This window comes from Boleophthalmus pectinirostris, unplaced genomic scaffold, assembly GCF_026225935.1.
Source record: "Boleophthalmus pectinirostris isolate CB_2022bp ecotype Guang Dong unplaced genomic scaffold, ASM2622593v1 HiC_scaffold_9, whole genome shotgun sequence".
In the NCBI taxonomy this organism is placed as follows: domain Eukaryota; kingdom Metazoa; phylum Chordata; class Actinopteri; order Gobiiformes; family Gobiidae; genus Boleophthalmus; species Boleophthalmus pectinirostris.
In genome coordinates, this window is record NW_026571541.1 from 36,921,961 (window position 1) to 36,936,000 (window position 14,040).

At 44.4% G+C, this 14,040-nt stretch overlaps 1 protein-coding gene across 2 annotated transcripts in view; it reads right to left on the reverse strand.

Annotated features, from left to right (window-relative positions):
- Positions 1-14,040, reverse strand: part of brip1 (BRCA1 interacting helicase 1) — a 221,638-nt gene that overhangs the window by 110,283 nt on the left and 97,315 nt on the right. The window contains exons 20-22 of one of the 2 annotated variants that reach the window (XM_055166946.1): positions 10,952-11,481; positions 1,691-1,990; positions 186-247 (exon numbers count right to left, since the gene is read on the reverse strand). In XM_055166946.1, coding sequence (XP_055022921.1) covers positions 1,979-1,990; positions 10,952-11,481 — 542 coding nt within the window. In that variant the 3' untranslated portion in view covers positions 186-247; positions 1,691-1,978. Of the gene's footprint in view, positions 1-185; positions 248-1,690; positions 1,991-10,674; positions 11,482-14,040 lie in introns of those variants that run through there. The other variant, XM_055166945.1, reaches the window with a different exon arrangement.

The window sequence follows — 14,040 nt, forward strand, 5'->3', positions numbered from 1 at the left end:
TGATACAAAAGCAGAGAACAGGAACTGACAAAGAAGGGTCAAAGGGACATTTTGAGCTCAATATTTTTCAGGATATTTACTGACATGATAAAGTCTCAGATACAAATGAAACGACATGAACTCATTTTTGACAGAACATGATGTTACGGTGTTGTCGGGCAGTTTAGTCTCACAGAGAAACGTACCTTTTTTCTTGAGGCGCGGCGTCTGTTTCTCGTCTGTTTTCTGCTCCTTTGTATTTTTATAGCTATGATAAAAACAAATACATTTTTACATTAAACATCAAAACTAAAATAAGAAAAAACACATGATGATATGTTTAATGGAACGTTTATGTTGCATTGTTCTTAATAAAAACTGTCAATCCATCCATTTTCTTCCGCTTATCTGGGGCCGGGTCATGGGGGCATCAGTCTAAGCAGGGACTCCCAGACTTCCTTCACCCCAGACACTTTCTCCAGCTCCTCCAGGGGGACCTCAAGACGTTCCCAGGCCAGAGAGACATAGGCTGCGTTCAGACTGCAGCCTGAAGTGACCCAAATCTGATTTTTTGGCCTCTATGTTCCTGTATCTGATCTTTTAATGACAGTCTGAACCACACAGATCCGATTTTTTCAAATGTGACCCAGGACACTTGGATATGTGCTCCTGAAACTGATACATATCTGATCTTTTGACATGTGACTTCAGTCTGAACGGCCAAAGTGCATTCATCCACCTACACGTTATCAACAAGACACAAACGTCACTATTCTGCACTGAAGTAGGAGAAAATTGTTAATGAACTCTGTGTCACTGAAGTGAAGCACATCTCCACTCACCACTCTTGGCTCCGTCTCCACATCCACACGTTCCTTTCAACGGACTGAACCACAAAACACCACGACCAAAAACCTCGTCCTTCTCCTTCTCAATCTCCTCCTTAAAACAAGTAAGTCGTTCATGTTCTGGCTCCGGTACGAGAGGAACTTTAAAATCTCCAGGTGCTCGATGCTGCGTCCATGTTTGGACAACTTCTGTAAACACAGAGACGCTCGCTGCGGTTGACGTCGTCGTGTCTCCAGTGTCACATGTGGGACACTTTTGGACCGTTTAATGTTCACACTGGAGTCACATACAAGTCACATTTAATTGGAAATGTGAACGACCTCGAAAAAACATCGGATTTCACAAAAAAATCGGAATTGAGCGTTAAGCCCTGCAGTCTGAACGTAGCCACAGTCCCTCCAGCGTGTCCTGGAACATCCGGAACAGATGCCCTCCCCTCAGCTGATCCTCTCCACGTGGAGGAGCAGCGACTCTACTCCGAGCTCCTCACGCTGTCTCTCAGGGAGCGCCCAGACGCCCTGCGGAGGAAACTCATTTCGGCCGCTTGTTTCGGCGATCTCGTCCTGTCGGTCATTACCCAGAGCTCATGACCAGAGGTGAGGGGAGCAACGGAGACTGAAAATAAAGTAAATCGAGACTCTTTCGGCTCAGCTCCTCTTCACCACAACGGTCCGATACAGCGACCGCATCACTGCCGACGCTGCACCTGTCCACCTGTCAATCTCACGCTCCGTCCTCCCCTCGCTCGAGAACAAGACCCCGACACACTTGAACTCCTCCACTTCATCTTCATGCACGTTGAAGCCAACAGGACCGAGAAACATCAAAACTAATAAAGAGTCAAAGTAAAAATAGCTGGTACCTTTTGGTTTTTCCTCTTGTCTGTTCTCCGTCTCTCGTGTTTCTTCGTCTGTAGGAGTCACGATGTCGTACACCGTGCACTGAGAGGATTCTTTATTCCTGCTCCTGAAGTCTGTCCCTGCTGCTTTTAACTCTGTGTTTGGGTAAGATAATCTGTTCTGAGCTTCTGTTTTACTTTTTTCACGTGTTTTTGTTTCCTTGGTGACGTTTCTGTTTGGTTCGTGCTGGTTTTTATTCTCTGTTGTGGTGTTTTCTCGAAGTCTCTGGCTGCTCCTCCTCCTGTCTGTCCCTAAAACTTCACCTGCAAAGGCCAAAAAAACAATCTAACTAAACTCATTTAAACATCATCAGAGTGAAACATTATTTGTATAAATGTTTGTAAATTATTTTGTCACATAATCGGTATTAATAATAAAGATAGACAATGTAGTGGGGCTGTCAAAAAAATTCAAATTCAGATACGAAAGGACTAAACCAGGACTAAACCAGGACTAAACCAGGACTGAACCAGGACTGAACCGGGACTAAACCAGGACTACACAAAGACTAAACCAGAACTAAACCAGGACTAAACCAGGACTAAACCAGGACTAAAACTAAACCAGGACTAAACCAGACTAAACCAGGACTAAACCAGGACTAAAACAGGACTAAAACCTAAAGACTAAAAACCAGGACTAAACCAGACTAAAACGGACTAAACCGGGGTTACACCAAGACTAAATCAGGACTAAACCGGGACTAAATCAGGGTTAAACCAGGACTAAACCAGGACTAAACCAGGACTACATGAAGCCTAAAGCAGGACTAAACCAGGACTAAACCGGGACTAAACTGGGACTAAACCAGGGCTAAACCAGAACTAAACCAAGACTAAAGCAGGACTGCACAAAAAACCCGGACTAAACCAGGACTAAAGCAGACTAAAGCAGGACTAAACCAGGACTAAAGCAGAACTAAACCGGGACTAAACCGGGGTTACACCAAGACTAAATCAGGACTAAACCGGGACTAAATCAGGGTTAAACCAGGACTAAACCAGGACTACACAAAGTCTAAAGCAGGAATAAACCAAGATTAAAGCAGGACTATACCAGGACTAAATTGGGGGCTAAACAAGGACTACACGAGGACTAAACCAGGACTAAACCAAGATTAGACCAGAACTAAACCAAGACTAGACCAAGCCTAAAGCAGGAGTAAACCTGGACTTGACCTGATTAAACCAGAACTAAACAAGAAGTAAACCAGGACTAAGGTTGTGAAAAATATCAAAAATAGATCCTAATTTTTCTCAGGTATCGATACAAAAAAAATCTATTGTCAAAAGAAAGAGGTTTTTAATTATCATCACAATATCGGTATCGGTATTGATTATTCTGTCGATTCTTTAGCATTGAAATTGAGTTTGAATTTTCTGCATCGTGACGACATCGTGCTCTGGTTATTTTTATTTTTTTTATAAACCTGCTCTAAAAAGGCAATTTTACATTTTCAGGTAATTTCAAACTGATCAAATCTGTGTGATTCAAATGAATAAATGAAGCATGTTTTTTTTTTTTTTTTTTTTTTTATAATTTGGGCAGCTCCATATTTAGAAGAGGAGAAGTGTTGCCGCGGTAACGAGGCGAGGTCGTGCGGTAAAATTAGGTTAATGGGCGAACTCCGAGTCATCCAGGACCATTACTGAACTCTGCTGTAATGTGCAGAGCTCGTTAAGACCTTTTAACACGAAAACACAACGCCACGGTTTAACGACGACGAACAGAGGAGGAGGAGGAAGAGAGGAGGAAGAGAGGAGGAAGAGAGGAGGAAGAGAGGAGGAGAGAGGAGGAAGAGAGGAGGAGAGAGGAGGAGAGGAGAGAGAGGAAGAGAGGAGGAAGAGAAAGAGAGAGAGAAGAAGAGGGAGGAGGAAGAGAGGAGGAAGAGAGGAGAGGAGAGAGAGAGGAGGAAGAGAGGAGGAGAGAGAGGAAGAGAAACACACCGCCACAGTTTAACGACGACGAACAGAGGAGGAGGAGGGAGAGAGGAGGAAGAGAGGAGGAGAGAGGAGGAGGAGAGAGGAGGAAGAGAGGAGGAGAGAGGAGAGAGAGGAGGAAGAGAGGAGGAGAGGAGGAAGAGAGGAGGAAGAGAGGAGGAAGAGAGGAAGAAGAGAGGAGGAGAGGAGGAAGAGAGGAGGAAGAGAGGAGGAGAAACACACCGCCACAGTTTAACGACAACGAACAGAGGAGGAGGAAGAGAGGAGGAAGAGAGGAGGAGAGGAGGAAGAGAGAGGAGGAGAGAGAGGAGGAGAGGAAGAGGAGAGGAAGAGGAGGAAGAGAGGAGGAAGAGAGGAGGAAGAGAGGAGGAGAAACACACCACGAGAATTTAACAACGATGAAGAGGAAGAGAGGAAGAGAGGAGGAGAAACACACCGCCACAGTTTAACGACGACGAACAGAGGAAGAGAGGAGGAAGAGAGGAGGAAGAGAGGAGGAGAGAGGAGGGAGAGGAGAGGAGGAGAGAGAGAGAGAAGAGAGGAGGAGAAACACACCGCCACAGTTTAACGACAACGAACAGAGGAGGAAGAGCAGGAGAAAACACACCACGAGAATTTAACGATGCGAAGAGGAGGAAGAGGAGGAGGAGGAGAGGAAGAGAAGAGGAGGAAGAGGGAGAGAGAGAAGAGGAGAAGGAAGAGAGAGTGGAGAGGAGGAGAAACACCACACGAGTTTAACGACAACGAAGAGGAGAGAGAGCGAGAGGAGAGGAGGAAGAGAAGAGGAAGAGAAGAGGAGAGGAGAGGAGAGGAGAGAAAGGAGGAGAGGGAAGGAGGAAGAGGGGAGGAGAGAGAGAGAGAGGAAGAGGAGGAGAAACAGACCACAAGAGTTTAACGACAACGAAGAGGAGGAGGAGGACAGGAAGAGAAGAGGAGGAAGAGGGAGAGAGAGAAGAGGAGAAGGAAGAGAGAGTGGAGAGGAGGAGAAACACCACAAGAGTTTAACGACAACGAAGAGGAGAGAGAGAGAGAGGGGAGGAGGAGAGGAGAGGAAGAGGAGAGAAAGGAGGAGAGGGGAGGAGGAGAGGAGAGGAGGAAGAGGGGAGGAGAGGAGAGAGAGGAAAAGGAGAAACACTACGAGAGTTTAAGGACACGAAGAGGAAGAGAGGAGAGGAAGAGGAGAAAGAGAAGAGGGGGAGAGGAGAAACACGCCGAGAATTTAACGACATGAAGAGGAGGAGAGGAGAGAGAGGGGAGGAGAGAGGGAGAGGAAGAGAGGAGAATGAGGGGGAGAAACAGGAGGAAGAAGAGAGGAGAGGGCAGGAGAAAAGGGGAGAGGAGGATGAGAAGAGGGGAGAAGAAAAAGAGAGAACCAGCAGAGGAGCAGGGAGGAGAGGAGAGGAGAGAGGGAGAGGGGAGGCATGGACAGAGAGAAAAGAGAGGGAGAGGGGGGGGAGAAACACACCGAGAATTTATTGACATGAAGAGGAGATGAGGAGGAGAGAGGGGAGGGAAGAGGAGAAGAGAGGAGGAGAAAGAGAGAGAGAAACAGGAGGAGGAGAGGAGAAGGGAGGAGAACAGGAGGGGAGGAGAAAAAGAGAAACAGGAGAGGAAAGAGAAAAGAGAGGGAGAGAGGGGAAGGGGGAGAGGAGAGAGAGAGAGGAGGTGAGGGAAAGACAGAAGTGGAAGAAAGAAAAGGAAAGAGGAGGAGGAGAGGAGGGAGAGAGAGAGAGAGAGAGAGAGAGAGGGGGAGGCGGAGAGGAGAGGGAGGAAAATGACAGAAAAAGAGGAGATTAATGAGAGGAAAGGAGAAAGAGGGGAGCAGAAAGGAGAGAAAAGAAGATGGAGAAAGAGGGGAGCAGAGGGGAGAGAGAAAAGAGAAAGAGAGGAGAGGAGAGAGAGGAGGAGCGGGGGAGACAGAAAAGAAGAGAGAAATGGAAATGAGGGGAGGGGAGTAGGAGAGAGAAAAGAGGCAGAAAGAGGAGAGAGAAAGGAGAGAAAGTGATGGAGAGAAAAGCGGAGAGAGAAAAAGAGGAGGGGGTTTGGTTTTTAATGCGGGTCCTCGTGTTTCTCCGTCAATCACACTTCATAATGAGGCCGAGCACATCAGGAAATCACCCTGAGCTTTTACTCTTCTTTTTTTTTTTTTTTTACATGTTTGAAAAGGTTTTGAGTCGTCACATCATCAGGCCGAGCTCGTTAGAGGACGGACGAGCTCATCGAGTGTGTGTGTGTGTGTGTGTGTTTAAACCTGTTTTTGACGTCATTAAACAGTTCGGGCGAAAAATCATTAGAAACGTTAAAGACGAGAAAACAACAGGGTGGATTTGTAAATGTAACGCAGGAGGATTAACCGTGTCGTCTTCACTCTGTGTCAGGATTTAAACACCGTCTTCAAAAGGTTAAGAGTAGAAATACTAAAAAGGAACAACACATCAAGAATAATCTGTGTGTCATTTGTTCGTTTGTTTTTCAATATAAAACCAAAAATAAGAAAAAAAAACAAAAAAAAAACAGTTTTCTTCATTATTTGTCTCCAAAACCAAAATGAAAAAACAGATAATGATTCGTTTTTTCAGTTTTAGATTTTGTGTTTAAATGAAAAATGGAAAAAACGGATAACGGCCGTTGACCGTTTACGTGACTTAAACTGCGATGTCAGACTGAACCAGGACTGATCCAGGTCCGGGACCAGAGCGGGACAGACCGGGACCAGAGCGGGACCAGACCGGGACCAGAGCGGGACCAGAGAGGACTCCGAGCTTTGACTCCGAGCCTCAGCTTCGAGCTCCGACCCTGCTGTGAGCTCTGAGCCTCCGGTCTGGTCCCGGTCTGGTCTCGTTCTCAGTCTCGGTCTCAATCTCGGTCTGGTCCCAGCCTGGTCCCGGGATGGTCCCAATCTGGTCTCAGTCTTGGTCTGGTCCCGGATTCAGTTCTGATCTCAGTTCTGGTCCCGGTGTGGTCTCAGTCTCGGTCTGGTCTCAGTCTCAGTCAGTCCCGGTCTAGTCTCGGTCTAGTCCCGGTCTGGTCTCGGTCTAGTCCCGGTCTGGTCTCAGTCCTGCTCTGGTCCCACAACACAAACACACAGTCAAAAACTGAAAAAACGAATCATTATCTGTTTTTTCATTTTGGTTTTGGAGACAAATAATGAAGAAAACTGTTGTTTTTTCTTTTTCTTATTTGTGGTTTTATTTTGAAAAACAAATGAACAAATGAGAGCTGGACCAGGCCATAGAAGATCCTCAGCCCAACAGCAGGATCCATATAATAATAATAATGATGCTGCATCAGATTCACAGTTTTACTTTTTGGACACTCAGAGACTCTTCATAGAGCATTATTCATTCACTCAACACCCGGTGGTGGTAAACTTCTACTGTAGCCACAGCTGCCCTGGGGCAGACTGATGGAAGCGAGGCTGTCAATCTGCACCAACAGCCCCTCTGACCACCAACTATCACACACACACTCCACTTTCATACTGGACAATGAGGGTGAAGTGTCTGGCCTAAGGACACAATAATAGTTTTTGTGACTGGTGTGACCTGACTTTCCCAGTGTCTCCATCCAAGTCCAAACCAGACCCTGACCTCTGAACCTCTGAACCTCTGAGATCTGACAGGATCAGGCTTTGAGAGGAGGTTTGACCACAAATATCTGCTCCTTGTGTGATGAGGAACAGGCTGAGCTCTGCCTGTGTTCTGACCATAGACTGAATAAAAGCAGTGGACAAAGTGAGTGTGACGTCACCCACAGCGTTCAGCTCAAATGAAGCTCATGATGCTCACGGTTCCAGGAGTGAATCTGAAGCCAGACTCTCTTGTTATGAACGGGACTTTTTTGAAGGAGAAAATAGTGAAAAAATGTGTCGCGGGTTAATACGAATATTTTAAGACCAAAACGACGAGGCTCACAGCAGAGAGACGGACGACAAGATCCTAATGTAAGTCAACTGGAGCCAGAGTCAGAAGGAGCCAGAAGAGCCTCGTGGTGAATTGGCATTTGTTCGACGACACCAGAAATGGCAAGTCTGCCTCTGGTGCTCTGTGTTTTTTAGAGGTTCACCCTGAGCTCCTGTGACAGACGTGAAAGAGTCTGGAGTAGGGATGGGCATGATTAATCGATTAATCGATCATTAAGAATTTCATCGATTACATTCATTTTAATCGACAAACCAAATGTAGGTTGCTCTGTGTAGTGTGACCAAACAGGTGTGTACATGTGTCTCTGCATCAGAAGGAGCGAGACACAAACAGTGGGTCAGTCTGTAACGAACCGAAGCACAAATGTGGATTTAACCAGGATTTGTACAAGAAATTCCACACTTTTCCGTTGCGTTGGGACAAGTGTGAGTCCATGTGCACAGTGGATAAAGCAGCACATATGTTTCTGTGTCCAGTGGGAAAAAGTTTTTCCAGGTGAGAGTCGCTCAATGTGGATGACGAGGCCCCGCCCCCCTCCCCCCGTACGCTGTCCTGGTTTTAACAAACGCAAATCTGGTCACACTGACCTGTATTCACCTGAGTCATGTCTTTTAATCCAACACAAGTTGGACCACATCAGCGAAACAAGAGCTGTAGTTTTATCTTCGCTGAGTTTATGTAAAATTAGTGATGTGGTTTTAAGTTTTGTTTCTGTGAGATTTGAACAAAACTGAATTAAACACATTATAATGTCAAACAGCTGATGTGGCTCTAGAGTCGTTATGTTTATATGTCGTAAAGTTGAATTTATTTATGCAGATTAGTGCAGATAGTAATAATAATGATGATCATTTTAATATAAAAACGTTAATGATTAATTGATAATCGATCGTTAATTTTTCCGACGACCGATTAAGAAAATTTCATCGAATGCCCGTCCCTAATCTGGAGAAGACGAGGAGAACGCTCTGCTGCCTCCACATGGTTCAGCAGGAGAGATCTGGAGACGGTCAGTGATGTTCTGAGGAGGCAGATCCACAGAGACGCACAGACCTTTACCGATGTGTAAAGTGTCTTGCTCAATAACACATTATAACATTACAGTGCAGTCAAAAATCAAACACACGTTACAATTTCTTTTTAATACAAAACACAACAGAATCCACAAACCAAACACGACTTTAAACTATTTACAAATATTACAGTAATTAAATGTGATGACAGTTTCCTTGGTTTTGTTCTTTCTCGTATAAAGTCGTTATCACGGGGTCAGTGATCAGGGCGTTTATCCCACGTTCAACACGGCGTCTTGTTTAATGATTTGTTTATACGTTTAAATTGTGTTTCCATACGTTTGATTCGAGGTCTGGGGTAATGAGCTAATGATTCGATGATTTTTCTTCGTCGTAACGAGACGTGATTTTGGCCCGAGGCACAAACGAGAAGTAAAGGTCCCAGATTTTCAACAAATATACAATAAAATAAGCATGTTTTTTTAATAAAAGAAAGTAAAGAGGAGAGAGAGAGGAGCGGGAGGAGAAAAGAGAGAGTTAAGAGATTTATTTTGGTGATTTATTTTGGTGATTATTGCACTGAAAAACATACGTCCTGAGTGTGAGCGGGCTCGCATCTCCACAAACCCGACTCGTGCTCAGCCCGGATCATCTCCTACTGCTTGTTTCCATGGAAATGTTGGTCCTTTGGCTTTAATATTCCACAGTATAACAGAAAGAATGTTCCACAATCCGTGTGTCGTTCGTTTGTTCGTTTTTCAATATAAAACCAAAAATAAGAAAATGAAAAACAGATAACGATTCGTTTTTTTCAGTTTTCGATTTTGTGTTTAAATGAAAAATGAAAAAAAAAAAAAAAACAGATAACGGCCGTTTCCTGTTTACGTGACTTCTGTTACTGCGACGCCGGACTTTTGCGCCACATACGGACTGAACCAGGACTGATCCAGGTACTAGACCAGAGCAGGACCAGAGCGGGACTGAGACCGGGACCAGACCGGAACCGAGACCGGGACCAGACCGGGACCAGACCGGGACCAGACCGGGACCAGACCGGGACTGAGATCAGGACTGAGATCAGGACTGAGATCAGGACCAGACCAGGACTGAGATCAGGACCAGACCAGGACTGAGACCAAGATCAGACCAGGACCAGGCCGGGACCAGACCAGGACTGAGACTGGGACTGGGACTAAGACCAGACCGGGGCCAAACCGGGACCAGACTGGGACTGAGACAAGGAACAGACTGGGACCAGGTCTCGGTCTGGTCCTGCTCTGGTCTCAGTCTCAGTCTGGTCCCGGACCTGGATCAGTCCTGGTTCAGTCTGGCATCGCAGTCACGGGAGTCACGTAAACAGGAAACGGCCGTTATCCGTTTTTTCCATTTTTCATTAAACACAAAATCGAAAACTGAAAAAAAAACAAATCATTATCTGTTTTTTCATTTTGGAGACAAATAATGAAGAAAACTGTTGTTTTTTTCATTTACTTATTTTTGGTTTTATATTGAAAAACGAATGAACGAATGACACACAGATTCTCCTGTACCACTGTCACCTGGCTCTACTGCGCATGTCTCCTGTAAAAAGAGCCTATGTCTTGCTGCAAATAGTGAAATCTGCAGCCGAAAACGATAATGGAGCAACAGAAAGAAAGTTTGGAGTGAGTGAGAAACTTGTGACAGCGGGAGGATGAACCATGAAACTTTCCTGAAGTCACTGGATGGATGGACAAAGCCTGGACTTCAGTGACACTGAAACCATCCTGTCGGGATTCAGAAAGACCAGAATAATTCTAACTGGAACTGATGCTGAATCTGACGACAGCGACACAGAAGAGTTTGCGTCGCTCTGTTTACCTCCACAGGTCGAGGCCGAGTTGTTCAGAAGTGACACCGAGGATGAAGAATTGAATGGATTTAGTGATTTGGAGTGAGATGGAGAGTTTGTTAAACTTGTTCTGTTGTTTATGTTATAGTTTATCTGAAGAACTGTTCATATGTGACGTTAACAGTCTGTTGTTCTCTCTTCTGATGTTATTTCTAAAACTTCTCGGTTCCTGATCTCTGATTTTATAAAAAAAAAAAAAAAAAAATCTCCCTAAAAAGTGCGATATTATATATGTTTTTTTATTCTTCAGTACACAGTTTTTGGCTGGTGCGACTTATACTCCGAAAAATACGGTAAAGGTAAAAAAGAGCTGTTTAATGTCACACTGTGGAACATTCCAGGCGGAGCGATGACATCTCCATAGAAACAACCAGAAAAGTTACGCAATAAACCTTTAAACTATAGGGATTCTACAGTAAGAAGACCTCACACCTCCCTGTCCCTGTGTGTTATTTACCTTGAGTAGAAGAACTGCTTTTGTGCTTGGACCTGGACAACCTTCGAAGTTTATTCTCTCTCTCCTTCCCTCTCTCCTCCTCCTCTCCCTCTTCTCTCTCCTCCTCCTTCTCCTCCTCTCTCTCTCCCTCTCTCTCCTCCTCGTCGTTCTCCTCCTCCTCTCCGAAAAGTTCTGGCGTGAAAAATACAGTTTCGTCCTCCTCCTCCTCCTCATGGGAAACTTCAGGGACTTCAGGGACTTCAGGACTTCAGGAACTTCAGGAACTTCTGGCTCTGCTTCGTTCACTTCTCTCAATCCGCCGTTTTCCATTTTGTTTTCACCGTCCAAAACTAAAGCTTCGTCCGTTTTCGTATTTTCCTCGACGACGTCCGCGTTAGGAGAAGTTTCTGGCTGGCGGCTGCTCTCTTTTCTTTTAAATATTGGTTTTTTGAGGTTGGCGTTGACGGGACTTGACGCAAAAATGGGGTAAATCTGCTCAAACTTCGGGTTGGGCGCCGGAGTTTTCGTCGGTTTGTCCGCGCTCTTCAAATCTGGAAAAATAAAACGCATACATTTTAGCTAAATCGCAAAAATAAGTCGTAAAGATGCACTGTGTAACTTTTCTGGAGGTAGATGTTCTCCAACAGACTCCTACAGCGAAAGACACAAGACTACTTTCATACTATAATACTCCCTACAACTGTATAACGACTCACCGTTATGTGAAAGATAATACTCCCTACAACTGTACAACAACTCACCGTTATGTGAAAGATAATACTCCCTACAACTGTACAACAACTCACCGTTATGTGAAAGATAATACTCCCTACAACTGTACAACAACTCACCGTTATGTGAAAGATAATACTCCCTACAACTGTACAACAACTCATCCTTATGTGAAAGATAATACTCCCTACCAACTGTACAACAACTCACCTTATGTGAAAGATAATACTCCCTACAACTGTACAACAACTCACCGATGTGAAACATAATACTCCCTACAACTGTACAACAACTCACCATTATGTGAAAGATAATACTCTACAATACAAATGTACAGATAATCTACAACTACAACACTCACCATTATGTGAAAGATAATACTCCCTACAACTGTACACAACTCACCTTATGTGAAAGATAATATCCCTACACTGTACAAAACTCACCGTTATGTGAAAGATAATACTCCCTACAACTGTACAACAACTCACCGTTATGTGAAAGATAATACTCCCTACAACTGTATAACGACTCATCCTTCTGTGACAGATAATACTCCCTACAACTGTAAAACTCACCCTTATGTAACAGATAATACTCCCTACAACTGTACAACAACTCACCCTTATGTCACAGATAATACTCCCTACAACTGTACAACGACTCACCCTTATGTAACAGATAATACTCCCTACAACTGTACAACAACTCACCCAAATGTAACAGATAATACTCCCTACAACTGTAAAACTCACCCTTATGTAACAGATAATACTCCCTACAACTGTACAACAACTCACCGTTATGTGAAAGATAATACTCCCTATAACTGTACAATTTCTCTAAGTGACAGATAATACTCCCTACAACTGTATAACGACTCATCCTTCTGTGACAGATAATACTCCCTACAACTGTATAACAACTCATCCTTATGTGACAGATAATACTCCCTACAACTGTACAATTACTCTATGTGAAAGATAATACTCCCTACAACTGTACAACGCTATGTAACAGATAATACTCCCTACAACTGTACAACTTACCCTTATGTCACAGATAATACTCCCTACAAATTTACAACAACTCACCGTTATGTAACAGATAATACTCCCTATAACAAACTAAGTTAAATTAAAATATTGTGAAAAATTCAAGACAATTTTAGGAAACACTGAGGCCGAAAGCAGAATATCCACCAGAAAAGTTTCATGATACAGTTTTAAAAACAAAAATTAAATATTAGTTAATGATTTTTTATTTATTTTTGATATAAAATAATGCTTCAATATAAATTTTAAAAACTGCTTATTAATTCATTATAATTTGTGGTCAATGGAAAAAAATAAAAATAAAATAAATAAATAAACATAAAAAAATAAATATTTAAAAAAAAAAAATTCTACTGCAGTCACTCAGAAATGGTCCGTCAAATTCTCCATTTAAATACTATTATTTTGTCTGGAATGTCCCACAGTATGGCATTAAACCTTTTCTATCTCCATGGAAACCAAAGCGGGCCAAGTCCCAGGTCAGCTCTGCGGAGAGGCGACCCCGCTCACAGTCAGAATGTCTGTTTTTTCCCTGTATTTTTGAGCCGTAAAACCACCTGTAACTGAATAAACGTCAAGCCGAGCTGTTTAAAGTCACACTGCGGAACATTCCGGACACGGCGGGCCTTTGATTTAGATCTCGTTACGATGTTTCTGTTGTTTTGGGGGTTTTTTTTGATAAAGTTGCGGCGCGGGGAGCAGGGGGAGCGGAGGGAGCGATGGTGTAATTTTCGTTCTTGAGTCTGAATCGGTGCTTCCGCTGAATGGAGCCAAACAAAGGTCAAGAGGATTTAATTAAAAACAACAGTCAGACATCTGCTCATCAGGTCGACCACTCAAGCACGAGGACGACAACGAGGAGGAGAGGAAGAAGAGGAGGAGGAGGAGAAGAAGGGAGCGCCGCCCGCACTAATGAGACCAAACGCCGAGGGAGAGGGGGAGGGGAGAAAAGAGGAGAGGAGAGGAGAAGGGAGCGTTACGGTGACGCGAGGAAAGAGGAAGGAGAGAGGAGAGGAAAGAGGGGGAGAGCTGTGGTAGAGAGAGAGAAAAGAGAGAGGTAGAGGGGGCAGAAAAGAGGGAGGAGAGGGGGAGGGGAGGAGAGCGTTACGGTAATGAGAGAAAAGCGGGGGAGAGGAGAGGAAAGAGGGAGGAGAGGGGGAAGGGAGGAGAGAAGAGAGGAAAGAAGAGGGAAGGAGAGGTGAGAGGAGAGGAGAGAAAAGAGGGAGAAGAGGGGGAGAGAGAGAGGAGAAGGAAGAAAGAGGGGGAGAGAGGAGGAGAGAGAGAGAGAGAGAGAAGAGGGAGAGGAGAGGGAGAGAGGAGAGG